This window comes from Dromiciops gliroides, chromosome 5, assembly GCF_019393635.1.
Source record: "Dromiciops gliroides isolate mDroGli1 chromosome 5, mDroGli1.pri, whole genome shotgun sequence".
Taxonomy (NCBI): domain Eukaryota; kingdom Metazoa; phylum Chordata; class Mammalia; order Microbiotheria; family Microbiotheriidae; genus Dromiciops; species Dromiciops gliroides.
Window position 1 is genome coordinate 277,159,650 of NC_057865.1, and position 24,321 is coordinate 277,183,970.

Here is a 24,321-nt window from a genome sequence, read left to right on the forward strand (position 1 = left end):
GTGCCTGGCACTTAGTAAGGGCTTTAATAAAGGCTTCATTCATTCATTCATTCATTGGATACTTCCAGCTCCGGGTCTACGGTCTCCTACCTCCCTGGCCTCCAAGGTCCCTTCCTCTTCTGGACCTAGGATTCCACGAAGAAAGGCGCAGAGCCCCACACTCTTGCCTTCGCTTTTCTCTAGTGATGTTTGACTTACTCTTTCTCACTGCGCAGGCGTGCAGCATTTGCCGGCCCTCTTCACCACGTGACCAGGGAAAGCTGCAAAAAGGCTCCCCCCGCCGAGAGCGGCGCTGTGGGAAGCGGATCGTTCCGCCAGGCTATTCGCCAGGCCGAACCATAGAGTGGCCACTGGCCGAAGTACCAGAAAGAGAGGGCCGCCTCCGGTACAAAACGGCGCCTGCGCAGTAGTTTCCTCTGCGGGCGGAGGGATAATGGCGACGCTGGTGCTGGATAACGGGGCCTACAACGCCAAGATCGGTTACAGCCACGAAAGCGTCAGGTGAGCGGCCGCTTCTCGGCCGGGAGTGAGGAAGGGTGGGCGTCCGTGACTCCGGGGGAGTCTCGTTAGCGTCCCCGAGCCTCCTGGCTTCGGAGGGCATGAGCGACTCCGGAGCTAATTTTGTGGTGGTCCCGGCGTGCCCGGAAGTAGGGGGGGTTGTTGTGTTTGCAGCCGGAAGTCCCGCCTACGCACGTGGGGGCCGGGGCCGGGGGTGCTTCTGGCCCGGGTGACCAGCTGGGAGTGGTCTCCGAGCTTGACTGACCGTGGAGGAAACTGAGGCTGCAGAAGGCGAGTCTCGCCCCAGATGTCCGGGGTAGCAAACGGCCGACTCGGGTCCCCTTCTTGAATACATGCGGCAAGACCCCCTGCGCCGTGTCGGGGTCACCGAGAGGGGCCAAACTGAAACAGGCGCTGCCTGCCGGTTGCTTCCGGCCCACTCGTCGGGGGACGCGCCTCTTCTGGCCGAAGCTGGTGCTGGTCGTTCCGTTTCCAGACCCCCGGCCTTTGCACGGGCCGCCCTCCCTGCCCTCCGCCGGCCCTGCTCACGTTCAGCCTTCGGAGGACGGTTTTGCGGGGGTGCTTTGCCCGTGCGTCCCCGGCCCTCACGCCGACCAAGGCCACTTTTCTAGGGCCAGTACAGCTGCTATTCCCTCCCGTTAGCATGGGAGCTGTGGGGGCAAAGCGCAGCGGACATCCAGTAAGCGTTTAATAAATGCTGCCTCTTCCAGGATGTCCCACGAAGTATTTCTAGTGGGTAGAAATACCCATACAGGACGTTTTCCGCCCTGTCCCACACCGTGTCTGTGACTGTGAGCAAGCCCCTTCACCTCTGCCGACATCAGGGGCCCCATCTGCAAAATGAGTGAACTGGACTACCCGTTCCCCAAGGTCTCCTCCCCCTCTGAAGTACGACCCTTACATATTTTACAGACCTCCTCCAGTGGTCGGTGGTAATATTTTAATTATGAAACCAGGAAGCTTCTAGAGACGATGCTGGGGTTTCCTGCCTGACACAAAGGCGGTTTTCTGGTTTTTGTGCCTTCTAGGTGCTGGGCGCTGTGCTGTGAATACAAAGACAAAAAGGAACACTCTCTTTGCAAATGCCTTCTTATCTGTTGGATGTAATTTTTTGCAAAGTGCTTTGCAAAGCACTAAATGAATACAAGTTGTTATCTGCCTACTTCATAGGTTGTTTCGAAAATCAAATGTGTTTCTGTTAATGTGTTTCATAAATACAAATGACTGAAATTGGAAAGTGACATGTTTTCTTAGAGTGGAAGCTTCAGTAGGAATTGTTTCATTTTTTTGTATTCATAACTCCAGTGCCTTTCCAATACATGCTGACTGATAGATATTACGTTTTGAAACTACAGTGAATTTTTTTTAATCCTGGCAAACAGTTTAAAATTTAGAAATGTTAATTCCCTCATACACACCCTTTGCCATGCATTTCCATTACAGACATTTGATCATTTACTATGTACAGGACACTACAGGGATGCAAAAATATACAAGATCCCTGAGGAACAGAGAATCATGAGACACATACACAAAGACATGTAATACAAGGCAGATAAGCACTATAGAAGTGTTGTATGCAAAATGCCATGAGGAAATAGAGGAGAGAATAATAACTTTTGGCTTGGAAAGTCATGAAAGCTTTGAGTAGGGACTTTGGTTTCAATCTAGTACCCAGCCCTTGCTAAGTTCGACCATGGGCAAGTCTGCAGCGATGAAGGGAAGGATAAGTTCTTTCTAGGGCTTGGATAATGGCACCTGAAGTATCCTCACATGGTTGCCATGATAATCAAGTGTAAAAATGTGGAACACTGTATACCTTAGAGTCCATGTAAATGTCTCCTGCTGCTTGCTGTGGGTGAAAGAGCTGGCATTTTGTGGTGCCGTTGGAGGGTGAGGCATGGCCAGGAAAGGCAGGGATGGGGCAGGAGGGTGTTCCCAGCAGAGCAGGTGTTCTCAAAGCCTCAGGTATTTGAGGGGAGAAGGTGGAGATGAAGCTGGCACTGTCAGTTGTGGAAGGTCTTGAGTCTTTGATGAGGATGTTTGGGCCTCATTCTGAAAAAGGTTTTAGACAAGGGAGGGGCTGGGTCAGAGTTGCCCCCAAATGCTGGGGATTATTAGACTTGCTTCCACAGTGGGCTTTCTGACCCACTTCTCTAATACAGCTCATTTCTATATCATAATAGAACATTATGCCAAAGTAGACTTCTAGGACACATCCAGCTTCACCATCTGGCCCTTTTGGTCAGAAGTGATTGATGCCAGACAGGCACTGTGCCAATAATTGGGGCTGCCGTGTCTGGACCATCATGTAGACTACTGCCATATTCTTCTTCAAATGTATCATTTTATGCACCTGCTGAAGAGCCTCCTGAATGGAGTCCTAGATCTGTCTAGCCTTTCTAAACTGATGTTCCCCTATTTACCTTCCCCACCGTGAACACTTGACTCGTGGGCCAGGTTTTTCCCCACGGGTATTAAAATCCAGGGGGAAAAATTAGAAAAAATGCAAACAAAATCTTTATTATTAAGATTTTCCATTTTCAGGGTGAGAGGCGAATCTTCAGGGAGAAAACTGTTTTCCTGAAGTTTTCTAGGCCTTCACATCTCAAGTGGTTTCTACTTTTTTTTCTTCCTTCAACAGTGTTATTCCGAACTGTCAGTTCCGGTCAAAAACAGCACGTCTCAAAACCTTTACAGCCAATCAAATAGATGAAATAAAGGACCCTTCTGGACTCTTTTACATCCTGCCTTTTCAGAAGGTAACTGAATTATGCATGACTTCTGGCACTATGAATATAACTGACCAGTATAGATCATTTCACTGGTGTAGGAGTGCTCTTCATTGGAGCAGACTTCCACCTTCTGTGTCCTTCCATCTTGATCGAGTCTTAGCATGTCCAGTAAATAGTCCACGAAGCAGGAAGTCTGGACCTTCATTCATGTCCCGGACCTTTTTTCAAGATCCTACTTTGAAATGCATAAAGTACAAAGCCTAGAGTTACAAAGGAAAGAAATTGTATCAAAATACAGTTATGGGAATATTTTTTTAAAAGTATGTGAAGCACATGAGAATGCTTTTTATGTCATACTTCATGTACAAGTCATCTTTGGAAATGGGCTGTAACCTGCTTATACCCACCTTGAATCTTTCCTTTTAATCACCAGAACATTTGGTGCTCCTGATATTAGGATGTTTCATAATTTGAAGCGCAGTAACATGCTAAAATAAGAGGCACTGTATACTTGGGGCACAGAGACACAGCACAACCTGGGCATTAGCTTTGTAACTCTGGGCAAGTCACTCCAACCTCTAAGTGCCCCACAAAGCTCTCTAAAAAGTACAGGACAGTTGTTGATATGCATTGGAGGAGAGAGTTTCTTCCCCAGAGAATCCCTTTAAGCACTGAAATCACAGGCGTGGGCCACAAAAAACGGAACCGTAGCAGTTTTTTGGAGGGAGTAGCGCAGGACCATTGAAAACACTGCAGTTTCCCAAGTTCAGCCTTGTCTGATTGATTTCTTCTTTTTCAGTCTGGGCTCAGCTCATTATTCATCTGCTGCATCTGTCTCAGATCTGTGTGTGTGTGTGTGTGTGTGTTTGTAAATCACTCGACTTTTGTCCAATTGCACTTCATGATCTTAACCATGTGCATTTTTCATCCGTGTTGTTTTTTCAGCATAGATGGTTAATTTTTAAAATTAATTATGGATGGGGGTGGCTAGGTAGTGCAGTAGATAAAGCACCAGCCCTGGATTCAGGAGGACCTGAGTTCAAATGTGACCTCAGACACTTGACACTTACTAGCTGTGTGACCCTGGACAAGTCACATAACTCTCATTGCGGGTGTGGGGGGGTGGAAATGAATGGCAGTGATGTTACTATGAGGTTAATTCAGGTTTTACCTGCAGATTTCACAGTAGGATTGAATGTGCTTGTTTTCGTCATAGGCCGAGCAAGATGAACCCATCTAATATCAGAACATAAGCAGATATAAAATGGCAGCTCTCTTCTCTTAAATTATTATTCATTAAATTATTAAGGCATTACTTCATGTCCATTCTTTTTTTTTTTTTTTACATATAAGGTATTTTATTTTTTCCGTCACATGTAAAGGTAGTTCTCAACTTTTGTTTATACAAGCTTTACAATTTCAGATTTTTCTCCCTCCCTTAGACAGCAGGTAATCTGATATAGGTTATATCTATATATCTATATATCTCTATACATATAGATATAGATATAGATATAGATATATATACACACACACACACATATATACACATAATAACATTAATCCTATTTCTGCATTAATCCTGTTACAAGAGAAAAAATCAGAGCAGTGATGCAAAACCTCAAAATAGAAAAAAAAACACAACAGCACCCAAAACAAAAGAAACAGTATGGTTCAATCAGCATCTATACTCCACAGTTCTTTTTTTTTTTCTTGGATTTGGAGATCCTCTTCTATCATGAGTTCCCTGGAATTCTTCTGTACCATTGCATTGGTGAGAAGAATATAGTCCATCACAGTAGGTCAACACTCAATGTTGATGATACAATGGACAATGTTCTTCTGGTTCTGCTCATCTCACTCATCATCAGCTCATGTAAGACCCTCCAGGTTTCTCTGAACTCTTCCTGCTCATCATTTCTTACAGCACAATAGTATTCCATTGTATTCATATACTACAACTTGTCCAGCCATTCCCCAGTTGATGGGCACCCCCTCAACTTCCAATTCCTTGCTACTACATAAAGAGCAGCTGTAAATATTTTTGTACACTTCATGTCCATTCTAACAGGGATATATCTGTAAGTTGAAATTTAAATTTTTTTTTTTTTGTGGGGTAATGGGGTTAAAGTGACTTGCCCAGGGTAACACAGCAAGTGTAAAGTGTCTGAGACCGGATTTGAACTCAGGTCCTCCTGAATCCAAGGCCAGTGCTTTATCCACTGTGCCACCTAGCTGCCCCTGTAGGTTGAAATTTAACATAAAATGAGAGAATGTAGACCAGTAGGGGAAATCTTAGTGATTTTTTTTTTAAGTCTGTAGAGATACCAGGGGATTGCGTTTGTTCCCCTCCTATCCAGGTTCCCTCTTTCTTACTCATATTGCTGAGCTAATGCATGTTCCTATCTTGTTTGATCCTTGTGGCTTCTTTCTAGTTTTGTTCCTTGACAGTCTCGGTTACTTCTATCAGTTTTGCCCTTCATCTCTGTGCAGATGTTCAGATTGGGGTCTCTCAGCCTGAATGCTCACCTGAGTGTTACAACTCTAACTTCTGTCAGGCCATTTCCCCTAAATGTCCATCTTCATTTCAAATTCAGTATGCTCAGTAACTTTTTATTTTACTCTCTTTTCTCTCCTGTTCTTTTTTTCTGATGTCACTTTTTCTTCTAGTGGCTTCATCTACCTTGACATTATTGTTGACCCTTCTCTCTTCCCATATGCAATCATTCGCCAAGTCCAATTTCTTTAGACTCCTTTTCTCTATTCTCACTGTTTTCAACCTAGAACTGGCCTTCATTGCTGCCTACAGGAGCTCTTTACAATAGCTCCCACCAAGTGTTTCTGTACCTCTTCTTTTCTCCCTCCAGTCCATCTTTCACGTCCTTTATCATTTTCTGTGGAGGGGTTAAATTACTCCTGCTCACAGCTTTTCAGTAGCTTTCTATCATCTCCTTAATAAAGACAAAATCCTTTACCTGGCTTTTGGCCCCTCTACAAAGTGGTACCATTCTTTTGTTGCATTGTATCTAATACTTTCTCTTCTGTGCAATCTGTTGTAGCCAAATTGCTTACCATTGTCTCCTGTCTGCTGGGCTGCCACTATTACCACTGTCCCCTGAGGTTTTCCTGCCTCTGTTCTGTGCCTCCTGGAGGTGCTACAGCCATAGCTACTGAGAAAAGCTTCAAAGCTCTCTCCTTTACTTCACAGTTTTGAATCCTTCCCATCCTTTAAAGCACATCTCAAATGCCACATCTCCATGAATCTTCTTGGCTCCTCCACCTAACAGGGGATCTTACCCTCTCAACTTCATTCAGAATTTTTTTTCTGCACTTTTCCATGAGGGAATTGTGTATAATTGTATGTTATACTTTCTTGTGTATATTCTTACTTTCCCTACTCACCTAGTAGACAGTAAAACCTCAAAAGGGCATAAACCATTTTCTCTCAACATTTTACATGAATGCTGCACTTCATAGTTTCTTTTTTTAAAAATTTTAGTTAGGCAATTGGGGTTAAGTGACTTGCCCAGGGTCACACAGCTAGTAAGTGTTAAGTGTCTGAGGCCGGATTTGAACTCAGGTCCTCCTGAATCCAGGGCCGGTGCTCTATCCACTGCTCCACCTAGCTGCCTTATAGTTTCTTATTAAACGTACATTGTACTGACTTGTTCGATTATCATTTGGACGTTTTCCATTTCATGTTTTAAATATTGTTTTTGAATTTCTGAATTCTTTTAGGGCTATTTGGTGAACTGGGATGTTCAGAGACAAGTTTGGGATTACCTTTTTGGGAAAGAAATGTATCAGGTAAAAAATTATATTCTGTATTCAGATTTGTTTCCAAGGCCTATAATATCGAAGAACAGCTCTATATTTAAGATGTCAAGATGGGAAATATTTTCCCTTCAAAAGTGTTAATATAGTTACTGTTTATGATGGTTGAAAATGAAATAATATTGGTATGGTAGATGTACATTATTAGATATACATTTAACGCATTTACATTTGGTCTGTAGATATATTCTAGACTTTCTTTTTCTCAATATACTGGGGGGGGGAGGGGAGCAGCAGAGAGGTCTGGATTTGAGGTTTTATCGCATTGGAGAAACTCCCTATAGTCATGAAGGTCACCAATAATGTGTAACTTAGGAAATCTGGGACACTGTAAATAGAGTGCTATATCCAGAGGTAGGAACGCTTGGGTTTATATCCTGCCTCTTCAGGCCTGTTCTCTAATCTGTGAGATTCAGATCACTGAGAGGTTATGTGAGTTACCTGTGACCACTTAAGCTTGTGTGTGTCTAAGGCAAGACTTGAACTTATTCATGCCTTCCTGACACAAAAGCTGTTACACTGTCAGCTATACCACATGCAAAATAAAGAAGTTTTCTGTTTCCAGGCAAAAAAGGAAGATGACTACATATGGAGACTGTAAAATTCAGAATTAAAATTTGTCAGGTTTCAGTATTGAGATTATATCATATCAGGGGCAGCTAGGTGGTGCAGTGGATAAAGAACTGGCCCTGGATTCAGGAGTACCTGAGTTCAAATCTGGCCTCAGACACTTGACACTTATTAGCTGTGTGACCTTGGGCAAGTCACTTAACCCCCATTGCCCCACACACAAAAAAAAGAGATTATATCATATCTAAGGCATTGGATTGTAGAGTTGAAAGGTCTCCTTGTCTTCTGTTAGTCATCACATCAGATTGAATAAATCTTGTATTAGACTGGTACCTTGTACCAAGCACTGTGCCAAGAGCTGGGGGTACAAGTTAAAAATTAAGATAGTTTCTGCTCTCAAAGAGCTAATATTCCCATGGGGGAAAAACAAATGGGGGAGGTTTCAGTTGCAAGTCAGATGAGAAGGTCCTGTGGTCCTGAGGGTGCAGTGGGAAAGCAGATGGTGAGGCCTCTTCTTTAATGTCATTTCCACTGATAAATGACAGCCATTTCTGATGTAGAACCATATGGTAGTGCCAAGGACTTTGGTGGCCAGAGCTGTCTTTCCTGGGTCTTCAGTAGCTAAGGTTGTAGTCCCTGCAGGAGCAGTCCCCAAGCAGGATCCCCCCATGGGTTAGGATGATGGCTGTGGGTGTTGGGCTGGCAGCCTGGCTCTTCCTGAGCCTCTGGGGCTCAGGGTCCTGGCCTGTTCCCATAAAGGTCTGAGGGGAGGTGGTGGCTGGGGGGTGTGTGTGGGGGTATCATATGTGTATGGCCCCTGCTACTTCTGGCCTTCCCAGTGAGGGTAGTCTGCCTGCCTGCCCAGTTTTCCTATCCCTTGACATTCCCTTCATTTCCCGTTTCCCTTTGGTACGAGATCTCGTTCATCAGAAGAGCTTTGTGTTCTGGGTGCTACTTCAGTCCCTGGTCCTGAGAGTTTTGAGAAAGCTGATGAAGAGAATGTTTTATACTTCTCAAGGGTGAGCCAGGCCTGCCTTGTAGCTCATTTCTACACTTTTTATTTTGCTTTCTTACAAAATAATCCACGTAGTTACTTTTGTTGTATGTAATAATGCTAAGGCATAGCAAAATCTCTAACAAGCATCTTGTCACTATTCTTCTTGATGTCATAAGATAGCTGTTGTGTATTTTGTATTCTTACAGGTTGACTTTGTAGACACAAACATTATAATCACAGAACCTTATTTTAACTTCACTTCAATTCAAGAGTCAATGAATGAAATCTTGTTTGAAGAATATCAGTTCCAAGCAGTGCTTAGAGTCAATGGTGAGTGGATTTGGGGGGGGGGGATGTAATTTGGTTGGACGGCTGTGGTCACAGAAAGGGTGAACACAGATTTCCAGTGCTAGAGTATTGGAGGGAGGAAATGGCCCTTCTTGGTTGAAAGACTGATTCATGGAATTTTAGAATAAGAAGAGAACAAAGAGATCTAGTCTCACTCATTTTATTGATTCTCTGAGTCTCTCTGTAAACGTCCCATCTCTGCACTAGACTGTAAGCTGCTTGAGGACATGGTTTTATTCCTTCAGTGCCTGGAGTAGAGAGGATGGGGGGGAAGAACGATGGCCTTCGAGCCAGGCAGCTGGGATCGGCATTTTGGCTCTGACAGCTTGCTACCGGGCTGGCATGGGGTGAATTACCAAACCTTTGTGAGCATCTTCTGCCAAGTGGGGAGAGTGATTTGTGCACTTCAGTGGATCTGTGAGCTCTGTGAGGTGGGCACTCTTTCCACCAGTGCGGATAGCTGCACATCCACTCCCTCTCATCTTCTTGTCCTTATGTTCCCATACATTTATCACAGAAGGCCTGGAGCTTCTTTTTAGGTCTCTTAACATCGTGTGGCTACCAGTGGCTGTCCCACATGACCAGTCCACGTTTTTTTTTAGCTACACATCTTCCATCTCTAGGATAACATCCTTTGGGTGCCTTTTCTTGTATGTTTGTTTGCTGGTAACTTGTATCCCCTCACATCCACCATCGCCCTTTGGGTGGAGATTCTAGTATTTTGTGATTCATAGCCATACACCATCAGGAGAAGTAAATGGGCCTTCGGCATCATTCTAAGCACTCTACCATTTCCCAAAGATGGTCTGGCCAGCTCTGTCCCTTCTGTTCAAGTGCAGGCCCAGGTCATTGAGTACAAAGTTCTACTGGATGAGGGATCGCTATAGATGGTAAAGTCCTTCTCAGGCCTCTGCACATGACACTGTACTCATTGTACTGAGCCCTGGAACACTGCAGAGTCTCTGAAACAAGATCTACTAGTGCTCTAGAGTTTGGTCTGGCAGTCCACAAAGATAAAAGTAAATGTCTAGATTGGGCTACACACATCCTGTAGAATTGGTGCATAGTACCTTGCTCTTGGGCAGATACTTCACTTGAATAATAATCTGGCCCTGTATTCACAGAGAGGAGAAAGTTCATTTTGCCTTTATCAGCCATATGTCATGTATTTATTTCTATCTTATCTACAATCTAAGTAATCCATAAAATGGGGGAAAACTACTGGGAGATTGTGGAGAGCTTCTCTACTGGTCAGTGATACTATCTTACAAATTTGGCTTTTCTTACATCTTGAGGTTTTTCAGAAACAAATGCACTATCATGTTACAACTAGAGGAAAAGATGTAGCCATTGTATTTGCTTTCCTTCCTCCATCACTTTAAAAACAATGGATTGTAGAAGGTTGCTTAATATGGGGTTATTTTATTGTAGCTGGGGGCCTGAGTGCACATCGGTATTTTCGAGATAATCCATCTGAATTATGCTGTATCATTGTGGACAGTGGTTATTCCTTTACACACATAGTACCATATTGCCGAAGTAAAAAGAAAAAAGAAGCAATAATCCGGTAAGCTGTGTTTTATTTTTTGTTTTTATTTTTAAAAATTATTATATTATGAGTTATTGAATTGAAAATACTGTCAGGTGTAGGCTGTGTCTTGGTTAGTTTTGCTTGTTGGAATTGCATTTTTTTCCCCTTTTAAAAATTCTTTGTTACAAGGGATGTTTTAAGGGTATGAAGGAAGGAAGGAAAGATCCAGGAATGACAGCAATAGTAAAAAAAATACAGCAAAGTGTTTTATTTTTTAAAGTAAAAGAATTGGGGCAGCTAGATGGTGCAGTAGATAGAGCACCGGCCCTGGAGTCAGGAGTACCCGAGTTCAAATCCGGCCTCAGACACTTAACACTTACTAGCTGTGTGACCCTGGGCAAGTCACTTAACCCCAATTGCCTCACTAAAAAAAAATAAAATAAAATAAAGTAAAAGAATTATGGTCCTGAAATAAAGATAACTACTGAACTAAAATTTGATTCCTCCCCTTTAGTATAAATGTTGGAGGAAAGCTTCTCACCAATCATCTAAAGGAGATCATTTCTTACAGGTAAGACTTTTTCTACTTTGGTTTTTGTGGAGACAGGTCATGAACTTTGTGTCCTTCTTCCATGGAAGCAGCTCTCAAATATACCTACGTCACATGCCTGAAGCTTTGCATATGTTGGATTATTGACAAAATCTGAAGTACTTGCTATAAACTCTGATTTTGCCATTATTCTAATTTCTCAGCCTGGAAATTTAGGGTGTATTTGGAAGCCTGAGATGTCACTGTAATGAGAAACTTGATTAATTACTCTTTACTAAATTGACCGATATAAATATTACAAAAATACATGATAAATAAAAGATGCACACGTACAGTAACTGTTATAAACCTCAGCTTGTGAGTTCCCCTGCCCTTTCAGAACATAGGAGAGAACTAGGGAGCACAGGAAAAGACTTGAGAGCAGACAGAATACATGGAAGGAAGCCCACCCACTTGGCTTGTAGGGAAGGCCTTCAGGCCCTCGCTCTGAGCCAGTATGCTTTTCTTTCAGATACAATATTAATAGTCTGGGTTATCTGGGTTTCCCAACCAGAGTAGATTGGAAAAAGGCAAGGGGCTGCTCCAGGCTGGCACAGGGACAGCTTTTAATAGTGACGGCTAATGACAAGGAGTCAGAAAAACGATCAAAAGCCAACCCAAAAATTCAAGATCAGTGTTTCAGGGCCAACTTAGGGAAACAGGCCTGTGTACTTCATTACACCTTTGGGGGGCAGGGTGGGGGGATGTCTCTATATTATAGCACAATGCAGCAATCAACATTGGTAATTATTGACCTTGTGTCATCACCACAAAGATAAATAATGTTCACCGTACTTGTTTCATAAAGTAGATATAATCTGGTTTAGATTTCAGTCCAAAATAATGAAAAGAAAGGTAATTTGGTATTCAAAAAGTTAAACCTTCAACTCTTTGGAAAACTTTTCCATGTAGAAACATTTGTTACCCCAGGGTTTGGGATAGCTGTAGTTTTTGTAAGTTGACCTTCGTAAACTAAATTTTTTGTGCCTCAGTTTCCTCATATATAAATTAGGGATAACCTCTGCCTTCACTGCAGTTTTGTGAGGATCAAATGAAAGAATCCTCAGAGGGGAAGGTGTTTTAAGAAATGAAAAACACTATAAAGTGCAAGATATTTATCGTTTGGTTCTTTTAGAATCAAAATGTTTTTATCAAAATATATTTGGCTAAAATACTGTCTGTAAAATTCTTTGCTGACTGTGTATTGACCTCTTTAAATCTTGTTCTTATGTTTACTGTAGAATTTAAGAAAAAATACTTTAAAAAGTAAAATGTTATTATGACAGGTTTTAAATTGCAGATTTTCTGTATTTTATTTCTTTGCAGACAGCTACATGTCATGGATGAAACACATGTAATTAATCAAGTGAAAGAAGATGTATGCTATGTCTCTCAAGATTTTTATAAGGATATGGATATTGCAAAGTATGCATTTTGATGTACTAATGATCAAATTCAGTTCCAGGTCACATAACACCAAGCTGAACTGTTTTAAAATCTCTTTAATTTTTCAGATTGAAAGGAGAAGAAAATACAGTTATGGTAGACTACGTTTTGCCTGATTTCAGTACAATTAAAAAGGGATTTTGTAAGGTAATTTTGTGGAGGTCACAGTTTTTGAGTTGAGTTAGTGTTTTCATATGATTAGGAACATTTCAGAGGGGGACTAATAGTAATCATTCTAATATCAATTTTTCCAATAAATATTAATGTAGTAATAATCTTAATCTATTCATAAATTTTATTGTGTTTGGAAACTTTTATATTTCTTATATATAATGGCAAATCCTGAAATTATAATCTTATATTTATTTAGCTGACATATTTAGAAATGCACTTGTTTTTCATGAATGTGTAATTTGATTAACAGAGAAGAAATTTTTATACAAACACAAAAACTGAACCAGATAATAATTTTGGTTAAGATATGGGGAAAGAATGACATTCTTATATAAGGATTTTTAGTTAAGATGTTAACATTTGGAATTTTGATGCTTTGTGTTCAGGAATTTTAAAATGATGCAGTTTAAAACAATTCTCACAAATCTTTCCTTCTGTAAAAACAAAAACCTTCATGTGGTCTTTATGGATTCCATGATTACAGGTAACAGGAATCTTGCTTTGAGCTGTTAACTGAAAAATGACACCTTCTGGAGCGTTGTGTCCTCTAGAGCCTCCTAGCTGACCTAAATTGAGCAGTTTTAAGTGACAAATGAGGCTGACTACTTTCTAAAACTGCAGCACAGTTTATAGTGATTATACTTCTTAATGGATGCCACTAGAACTAGATTGATAGCTGTGCAGTGATCGTGACCTATATTCATTATTTTTGTAATTGAAATAGCTACTTCTAAGATCTTTTCCCCCCAATTCTCTCATTTTTATGTGATTCAAACACATCACTTAAATACTCATTTTTAAAAGGCAAAAACTTCATATACTATTGTATTCTTTAGAAATGTAGATGACTTAATTAACATTTAATCAATTTATACATAGATTTTAGATGCTTTCTGTGCTAACAAAAATGAAGCATATTATTTCTCTTAACTCCAGAAAATGTTTTACACATAAATAAACTGTGATTTCTGCAGGAATTTTTAAGAAAAATTGGCGAGATTTTGTCTCCCACCCTTATAGAAAACACCCTTACTTCTATTCTCTTTTACCATTCTGAGAAGGATTAATATGCCTCATTTGACCCGTGTAGAAACAGCATAATTTGGATGGGGGTAGTGTTATTTCAGTTTCTGTGTTCCTCTTAAATGGAGTATTATTTTAATATATACAGTTATCATGGAACATTTTGCACAGAGATTATCAGTTCTCTCTTTGGAAGTGGAGAGCATTTTTTTCATCATGAGTCCTTTGCAACTGTCTTGGATCAAGCATTGATTGGAGTAGCTGAGTCTTTCACAGTGGATCATCATTACATCTTTGCTGTTACTGTGTACAGTGATCTCCCAATTCTTCTCACACTCATTATTTCTTATACCACAGTAACATTCCCACATGATCTCGATGTATGAATGAGAGACCTTATCCCTTACAGGAGTCTGTAAAGCAGTTTTTGTTCCATTAATACAAATACTTTTTTTTTTAAATCAAGAAACACTAAGTACAGTGGGATCTTTTGTTCTCAACATCTTCCAGTCACTTCTGAAATGATAAAGATATGGTCCATATTGCTTGGGGAAAGCCTGCTTCCCTATAATACTCTTATTCAAAATGTCCTCATTTGGGGGCAGCTAGATGGCTCAGTGGATACAGCACTGTCCCTGGATTCAGGAGGACTAGAGTTCACATCTGGCCTCAGACACTTGACACTTACTAGCTGTGTGACCCTGGGCAAGTCACTTAACTTTCATTGCCTGCCCCCCCCCCAAAGAAAGATGTCCTCACTTCATTTATAAGATGACTCTCATGAAAATTGTGTATAATGGGATAAGTAGGTATAAAGGCTTATCTTTTTATCAACAGTATTCTTTCAGTGATGTTTATGGCTTTAAGGCAGGAAATTTTACAGTCTCTAAAGGGTTGTAGGTTCGTATCACCCCACTGGAGAAGTATGTAGTAAGTGTAAGCAGCACGTTACAGTTGAGGAACTATGTGAAAGTATGTGAAGGATGTTGAAAGAGATTATATTACTAGAAAAAAGACGGCCAGTCATGTAGCCAGTGTAAAAGACGATGGTGATGGAGTGCTTGCATCTTCCACTGGTGCTCATGAAAGGGGAAGAGATCCAGGGGAAGACTCCCAGCACTTTGGCAGATTCATGGGTGACTATGGACCAGAGTCACAGCACAGAGGCAGGCATGTGGTCTGCACTTCTGCTGGGTGTACCTAGATCGGTGAGGTATGATTTGCCTCTTAGAAATTTACATTCATAATAGGTAATAAAACCTAAGTGGATGCTTAACGTTTTCGTATCTGTGGATTAAAGTAGACTTTTCTTTTAGGAACTAGTTATTGTTACAGGCATCTGGAGACAGATTGTGCTTCCAAGTTTTATGAACCCTTATATCTAATAGTATCATTGCTATTTGTTAATAGCATTCATTTGAATTAGGCAATATAAACACAACTTAATTTAATTTCATATTTTTTTTTTAGCCAAGGGAAGAGATGGTGTTAAGTGGAAAGTATAAGTCTGGGGAACAAATTCTTCGTTTGGCAAATGAGAGATTTGCTGTTCCAGAAATACTCTTTAATCCTTCTGATATAGGCATTCAAGAAATGGGAATCCCAGAAGCTATTGTCTATTCTATTCAGAATCTGCCTGAAGGTACAGTTGTAAATACACAGGTGTTTTGATCTGTAGCTATATGTTGAAAGTATAAATATTTGTGCTTCCTCTATATGCCCTTGACCCACCAGATACTGAACAGTAATAGTATAATCACATACTCTGAAGATTGGAAGGGATTTATGGAAAGAGCATCTTGTTGGGACTTTAATTTATGTAATTCTGACTAATGAAAATCTATTCTAAATGTAAAGACTTAAAGAAAAAAGTAGATTCCATAATATCCTCTGACAATTTTCCCCCATACCAATCCTTTGTCACTGTGTTTTTAGTATGAAGGAACCATTATGGCTGGTTTGAACTTAAGATATACACTTGAGAAGAGTATTTCAGTGAATAACTCACATTTGTATAGCATTTACGATGCTTTCTTGCTTATAGAATGCTTTTCCAACAAATAGTTAGTGAGATAGCCAGTAGTTTCAAACCATTACTAGATAATACATGGATCCTAACTTTTGACCTTTATTTTAGTACATTTTCAAGCTAGTCCAAATTAGGTTAGAAATATCTATAGGCTGTCATTTTAATGGTTTTCAATTAAATATGAGTAGAATGGTTTCCAGCCTCTTTGTATTCATAGATCTTTAAACTTATTGTAATGAGTTTTGAAGAGTAATGCTTTGCAGGCATCTCCTGGGTCCTAGTTTACACTGAACTAAGATTTTACTAAATAGGCCTCAAGGGGCCAGCCAGCAAGTGTTAGTGTTAATTCTGATTTTTCCTTCTCCTAGGGGGAAATTTGGCTCACACAGTGTATGTTTGATAGAAGTAAGAGATTTTTGTAGGTGGCTGAACATCGAAGGTTAAGATTAAGTCAGCTCTTTTTGTCCTTAATTTGGTGAGAGGTCCTTGGGCCCATGGTGCATTTGCAGCAGCCCCCCCTATCTTTCTTTGTCCTGTGCTAATTCTGCTCCTGACTTCCCCTGGGATATCTACAGTGGCTGTTACACCACCAGCTATATGACAGCTCTTTCATCATCAAACAAGTGTTGGAACCTAGACCTTTTCTTCAAATATTTTTGTGTTTGTTGGAGTACTAATGGTTGTATTAGTCTTGAGTATTGCCACAGTGAATGTTACTAGCCTGACATCCAGTAAAATTTGGACTTCAAGCAAAACTTTCAGTGTCGTATTGGTGTTACTCTCGTCAAAGATACAGTACTGGGGGCGGCTAGGTGGTGCAGTGGATAAAGTCCTGGACTCAGGAGGACCTGAGTTCAAATCCGGCCTCAGACACTTGACACTTACTAGCTGTGTGACCCTGGGCAAGTCACTTAACCCCCATTGCCCCACAAAAAAACCAAAAAAACCCAAAGATACAGTACTCCAGAATCTGGGCGGGGGGAAGTGAATGGATAATTACTTTAGAGTTGTTATCATCAAAAAATACTGACTGCTATTAAGAGAAGTATATTGTACAAATATAGAAAAGATGAGTCATTCCTTCCCCACCCCCAAAAAGGAAATATACTTGAGGCCAGTTTTATCCTTCATTCCCTATCATTTAGCAAAATCTATACAGTGTAGCAAGAATTCTTTGATTAGAGATAATCTAGAAATCTACCTTCATTCCCATCCTTCTCTTCCCTGAAGCTAAATTTCAGGTTTATTAATGCCTTATGTCTTTTTCTTCTTCAGAAATGCAGCCCCATTTCTTCAAGAATATTGTTTTGACTGGAGGAAACAGCCTCTTTCCAGGATTCAGGGATCGGGTTTACTCAGAGGTCCGGTGTCTCACTCCAACAGATTATGATGTTTCTGTTGTGCTTCCTGAAAAGTAAGTGTGAGTTTGTGAAACTGAAACAAAACATGGGAGTGGGACTAGGAGTGGAATTCTTTTTATTGATGGTAGTGGTTTGGCGGACATGTTTACAGCATCCTATACTTTTCAGAAATCAGCCACAACCCTGAACTGTATTTTCTTTGGATACCGTACATTTTACAAACAATCCATTTTTTTTCAGGCGTAGCCTTGATTATAACCCATTGGGTTTTTCTTTTAATTTTTTTCCTCAGTTACATGTAAAAAATTTAACATGACCTATATACTACACTATGTATTATACTGTTTTTCATCCCTCGCTTACTAAAGCTGAAAGAGATTAAACGAGAAGCATAGGTCAGTCAGTCGTTCTCACTCTGGACCCAGAGCCCTATTCACTATGCCATACTGCCTCTCTTTAGATTCCTTTAAAAAGTTTTTTTTAATCACATTTAAAAAAAATTTTACATTCATTTTTTGAAATTATGAGTTCCATATTCTCTTCTTCCCTCACTTCTTCCCCTTCTCCCCACTTGAGAAGGCAGGCAAGTTTGCTCTAGATCATACATGAGGGGACATGCAAAACATATTTATTTATTAGCCATTTTGCAAAAGAAAAGAGACAAAAATCCCCAAGAAAAATAAAGTTTAAAAAATATGCTTTGATCTGCATTCAGACTCCATCAGTTCTTTCTCTGGAGCTGGATAGCATTTTTTTTTTCTCATAAGTCCTTTGGAATTATCTTGGATCATTGTATTGCTGAGAATAGCTAAGGCTATTCATAGATGATCATTGTACAGTTGTGTTGTAACTATATGGTGTTTTTCTGGTTTTGCTCACTTCACTTTGTATCAGTTCACATATGTTTTCCCAAGTTTTTCTGAAAGCCTTCTACTTGTCATTTCTTCTAGCACAATGATCATACAACACAATCATGTACCACAACTTGTTCAGCCATTCCCCAACTGATGGACATTCCCTCCATTTCCAATTCTTTGCTACCACAAAAAGAGTGGCTATAAAATTTTTGTACATATAGTTCCTTTTCCTTTTTCTTTCTCTTCTTTGGGATGTATACCTAGTAGTGGTATAGCTGTATCAAAGGGTATGTACAGCTTTATAAACTTTTGGGCATAGCTCTAAATTGTTCTCCAGAATGGTTTGATCAGTTCACAACTCCACCAGCAGTGCATTAGTGTCCCAATTTTTCCATATCCCATATAACAGTTGTCATTTTCCCTTTCTGTCATATTAGCCAATCTGATAGGTGTGAGGTGGTACCTCATAATTGTTTTAATTTGCATTTCTCTAACCAGTGGTTATTTAAAGCTTTTTTTATGTAATTATATAAATAGCTTTGATTTCTTCTTCTGAAAACTGTTCATGTCCTTTCACCATTTATCATTTGGGAAATGACTTGTATTTTTATAACTTTAATTCAGTTCTCTATATATTTGGGAAATGAGGCCTTTATCAGAGAAACTTGCTGCATTTCCCCCCCCAAGTTCCTGCTTTTTATCTAATCTTGGCTTGGTTTTGTTTGAACAGAACCTTTATTTAATGTAATCAAAATTAATCATTTTACATTCTGTAATGCTCTGTGTCTCTGGTCATAAATTCTTCCCTTATCCCTAGATCTAACAGGTAAAATATTCCTTCCTCCCCTAATTTGCTTATAATATCACCCTTTATGTCTAAATCATTTATCCATTTTGACCTTACCTTGGCATATAGTGTGGGATGTTGATCTATACCTAGTTTCTGCCAAACTGCTTTCCAGTTTTCCCAGCATTTTTTGTCAGATAGTGAGTTCTTGTCCCCAAAACTTGGATCTTGGAATTTATCAAACATTGGATTACTATGGTTGATTGCTACTGTATATTGTATACTTAATCTATTCCACTGATCCACCACTCTAATTTCTTACTCAGGACCAGATTGGTTTTGATGATTACAGCTTTGTAATACAATTTGAGAGCTGGTATGGTTAGGTTACCTTCCTTCATTTAAAAAAAAAAATAATCAATTGATATTCTTGACCTTTTCTTCTCCCGAGTGAATTTTGTTATCATTTCTAGTTTTGAAAATAATTTTTTGGTATTTTGATTGGCATGGCTCTGAATAAGTAAATTAATTTAGGGAGAATTGCTATTTTTATTATATTGGCTTGTCCTATCCATGAGCAATTAATATCTTTCCATTTGTTTAGATCCAATTTTATTTGTGTGAAAAGTGTTTTGTAATTGTGCTCATAGATTTCCTGGGTTTGTCTGGGCAGGTAGACTTTCAAGTATTTTATGTTGATCTGTAGTTATTTTTAATGGAATTTCTCTTTCTAGCTCCTCCTGCTGGATTTTGTTGGTAATAAATAGAAATGCTGATGATTGTGGGTTTATTTTATATTTTGAAACTGCTGAAGTTAACTATTTCAACTAAGATTTTTAGTTGGTTCTGTGGGAACAGTATTTCTTAGACAGTGGAATTCAGTTTCTCTTTAAGTACATGTAGTAAGAATTTTCATCAAAGTTAAACATTTAAGGAATCAACAGCTAACGTTTGTTATATTGAGACTGCCTGGTAACAACTTATCTCTATCATAAAATGAATAGGAAACAATTTTTTAAAAAGAAAATTTATAAATAAGAAATTTCATTTATCTCATTTTTATTTAATACTAGGATAAACAGGTACTTCAGTCAATGCAAATTTTTAAATTATAATTTTACTTTATAACTTTTCATCCTGTCTCTTTACCATATAGATAAGAAACATGCTCTCTATCAATTGATGCACCATGGTCCTTCCAGCTATTTTAAAATTCCAGTCTTTTTAATGCTAAATTACTCTCACATCTGGCTATCTCCTTCTAACCTTACAAGCTTCCTGTGAGATCAGTGAGACTGATTCTATCATTTATATTTTATAGATCAGGATACAGATACATCACACTGTACAGATCCAGACCTCTGGTATAGACATTCCTATCCAGCTTAATTATTTGACTGATCCTTGTCTGTTCTTAAATATAAATAGCATATCTACCAGAGGAGTCAGGAATCATAAAAACAGTTTAAAACAATGTTGCTGAATATGATGGATATGTGAGGAAGCGTGGTCAGAGATGACATTGTTTTCCTTTTGGTTAAATTTTGAGTTACAAGTATGAGAGAAAAGAGGAACAAGGCAGGCTGTGGATCTGGGGCCAAAGGGCCTCCTTGAGTTGCAAAGGTGTCATCCCAGGTGTGGATGATGACAATCAGATCCCCAGTATGTTTTGTAAGCTCCTGTTGCATTTATTGTTTCGGACAGTTTAGCTCTGACTTACGCTGTCTTCATTTCACATTTGGTTTATGCCTTATCACCTCAGCAAGAGTTTTAAGGCCCTTGTAGTTGTTATGTTGATATTACATATTTTCATATATTGCTTAATTTTGCATGAATTTTTCTAGGCAGAGTAACAACATTGCAAATATTTCCTGACTTATTGTGCTGCATTTTTTACTAACCCTATGATTTCATTGATGAAGGGAACTTCCAACAAAGAAACCCCTTCTACCTCTGCAGATTGGCACCTGTTTTGCAGCTGTGAGAGTCTTAGAAGTGTCAGGGGGAGTGGAGAAGTTAAGGGCCTTGCCCAGGGTCACAAAGTAGGCATGCATCTGAAGCCAGACTTGAACTCCTGTCTTCTTGATATAATACCTGTTGTCTACCTTATGGCTGTTGAAAAGAATTTCTGTAATTTTGGATAAGAGTTAAGGATAGTGAGTCAGGATGTGTGACTGGGAAGCTGATTGGCCAGAGGAAGTGTCTTGTCAGTCACAGCCTTTACTACTTCCCTGGGGCTAGTTTTTACTCCAGGGGGAGGCGGGGGGCGGGGGGGGGGGGGGGGGGGGGGGGGGGGGGGGGGGGGGGGGGGGGGGGGGGGGGGGGGGGGGGGGGGGGAAGCAGGTTGCTCTTAGCTCTGCATCCTTATTCTAAACCTCCATGGAGCATCCCCTGTGAGTACCATACCCAGGCTTGGGTTAAGGAGTTAGGAAGCAAGAATGCTTCTGCCTGCAGGGGGTCATTTGATGAGCTTAAGTGCTTCCTCAGATTCCCACCTAGCCTGGGTATATCCAAGACAGGGCAGGAACCCAAGCACTCCTGACTTCTGGGTTGGCTCTATACACAGGAATTTTCATTCGTTTTCTGGTTTAATGTTAATTAAAGTTAATTAAAGTTTAACTTGGATGTTGTCATTAATATTCTTATTCATGAAGGATAATATCAATACACAAAGCAGGGGAGGGGGAAGTGTCTTGGGTCCCTCTAGGACCAGAAAGACACAGCACTGAGAGATGATGCACCCTTTGGGGCTTGGCTCCCGACTAAAAACAGCCTTTGCTAAGGAGGCAAAAGGTGCAGGCCCAGCTTTGGGGGGGTGGGGGTGGGGAGGGATTCTTATTCAGGCACAACTCTTAACTGCTTTCCTCCTGGCATCTTTGTACCTCTCAGAGGCTGAGGCTGCAGGTACAGGGTGAAAGGGGAAAGAATCACCAAGTGGTATTGGGTAGCAGGGTTTCGGTCCAGAGATGAAAGCCCAGAGGCCTTCTCTTTAGCTTTGCCCTCTGATAGGTATTTCTTGTACAGGTTATTTATTCAGCTTCTCAGGGAAGACTGCAGTACGCCCTCATAAGTACAGTTTGTTTTGTAGTTGGATCGAGATTGCTAGTAGCTTTTACAACTTCATCTGGGTTCATTTATTTTTATTTTCAGCCCAATTACTTATTCCTGGGAAGGTGGAAAGCTGATATCAGAGAATGATGATTTTGAAGATATGGTAGTAACAAGAGAAGATTATGAAGAAAATGGACATTGCATATGTGAAGAGAAATTTGATATTTAAAGAACATTCCTGAATGGATGTCTTTATGCAGTTCTTTTTAAAGAAGTTAATGAGCACTATTGTAATCTTTCATCTTGGAAAGTGTCTTGAGTTGATTGACATACTTTGTGTTAGAGCTTTGGAAAGCTTAGCTGCAGTGACTCATACCATAAATGGTGAGTACAAAGGGGCGTATGTACTTTTATCGTACACTTGTATTTAGGAGCAAGGCTTCTGTCGAGGCTTGCACTATTTTTTTTAGGGCAGGTTACTTTTCATTGATAAATTAAAGACTACATGCATTTACATTTTTATTCTTTATAGTTATAAAAAGAAATTCAGCCTTTGATAGTTCATTTTTTGCATATATGATTGGAAATAAGGAGAGATTTTTTGGGCTTCATTTAGTTTTCCTATTCTTTTATATATTATGTATGTATATATATATATATAATGGAAATGATCATTTAAATAGTGTTCTAATTTTTACTTAGAGCATATTTAATAAATTGCCTTTAGTGTGTAGTCTTTCTGTTTCTGTTCACCTTTTACTGTTGTTTAAATGTTTCATTTCACTTATTCCACAAAGCACTATTGTTAATATTGCTTTTGATTGAGAAGAACTGGTGCCAGTTTGTTAAGGTCATGAAGAAATTTAGGAGGCTCTGCATAGTTCCAGGGCTTGATGCAACCAGTAGAATGGAATTTGCAAAGAGGAGGATCTGGACCCCTGCCATCTCTTGGGTCATCTGTCTTCAGTATAGACTGGGCTCTGGCCATGAGAGTGGCAAATGCATTTCAAGGATATCTGCTGCACTGTTTTTATCTCTCTTAATAATTAGTAATCTGTGGGTTGTCAGACACAGTTCTCTCTTATATCTTTTGATGAACCCTTCATGACTGACATGTGCATGAAGATGCCTGGTTAGAGGACAGCAGTTAGCTCAAATATTAACAAATGTCCAGCATGAAGGGATCTTGTATTCTCTGGACACCTTTCAGTTTGTGCAGAGGCATTCTCTTCTAGAATCTCATTTGTAAAAAGCTCATATCTTCCTTTCTCAAACCTTCATCATGGACATTCTTAGTGTGCACTTACATTATTCTTGAAATTGATGGAGACATCATAGGCTTCAGTAGGCATAGATATTTTCTCAAAAGTTTTTCAGCCTGCTTGTGGATAACATCACCCTGAGTGCACCAAGTCCTCGGATATTGGAGAGCCTCCCAAATGAGATGAGATCACTGAAAGGAATTCAGCCTAACTACCCATACAGGATGAAGCAGAGTGCCTCTCGTCCAGATGGGATGCAGTCCAGTAGACAAGCTGTGGGGTTAGTCAGTCTGGACATTTATTGACACTGGGCTGCCTTTGAGAAACTGCCTAATGCTTTTCATGGTTGCAGGCTTTTTGTGAAACAAAAGGCCAGCCTTGTGAATGTGAATACTCTTCATTGTTGCAAAAGAGACTTGTCCACCATCTTAGAGGTCTTTAATAATGCCCTACTGCCCACTGAGTAAAGTACCAACTGCTTAGCCATACCCCCAGGACAAGATGGCCTAGCTCAACCTTCCATTTTGCTTTGTCTTGTGTATGTATTTTGTGTTCCAGCTGGAGTGGACTGCTGATCTCCAGCCAGTCAACAAGCACCATGAGCACATGAAACCTTTACTGCTACCATACTACCTGCCATGCCCTGTCCCAGGCCTCCTACTCAAAGTCATGGGCTTCTCTGGTCCCTGGAGGCACTGCATCTGTTCTATAGATGACAAAACCAAGGCCCAGGGAAGGGATGTGACTTTCCTAAGATCACACAGTTCATGGGTGGTCAAGTTGAGTGTTTGAACCTGAATCTTTGACTTCTAGCTCATTGCTCCAGCCATTACACCAAACAATCTCCATGTTCTATACTACAGTGATTTGCTTAGTTCCTTTCTCCAATAGATAGTAAGCACCTTTAGGGCAGGGATTCGCTATATTCAAATGCCAAATACCTATGTTTTCAGACAATAATACAAACAGCCAAGATCTAAAATTTATAAAATGTTCTCCACATTAATGATCTTATTATTTGGTCCTCCCAACACCTATGGGATATAGGTGCTATTCTCCACCTTTGACACGTGGAAAACAAAGTGGATGACAACTATATACTGTCCAGGTTATAACACGCAGTAGGATGAACTCATTGACTTAATCCATCTGTTGTATATTGAGTCATCTCAAATTTAAATAGGTGAAGAGATGAATATAAGTAGTCA

General features: G+C 40.0%; 1 protein-coding gene across 1 annotated transcript; it reads left to right on the forward strand.

Moving 5' to 3' along the window:
- The first annotated feature begins 277 nt into the window (after positions 1-277).
- Positions 278-22,573, forward strand: ACTR6 (actin related protein 6). Its single transcript, XM_043969177.1, has 11 exons — positions 278-501; positions 3,164-3,281; positions 6,993-7,061; positions 8,862-8,985; positions 10,435-10,570; positions 11,049-11,105; positions 12,450-12,548; positions 12,638-12,716; positions 15,237-15,408; positions 17,071-17,209; positions 21,951-22,573. The coding sequence occupies exons 1-11, from the start codon at positions 434-436 to the stop codon at positions 22,078-22,080; spliced, it is 1,191 nt and encodes a 396-aa protein (XP_043825112.1). The 5' UTR covers positions 278-433; the 3' UTR covers positions 22,081-22,573.
- Positions 22,574-24,321: the final 1,748 nt, after the last annotated feature.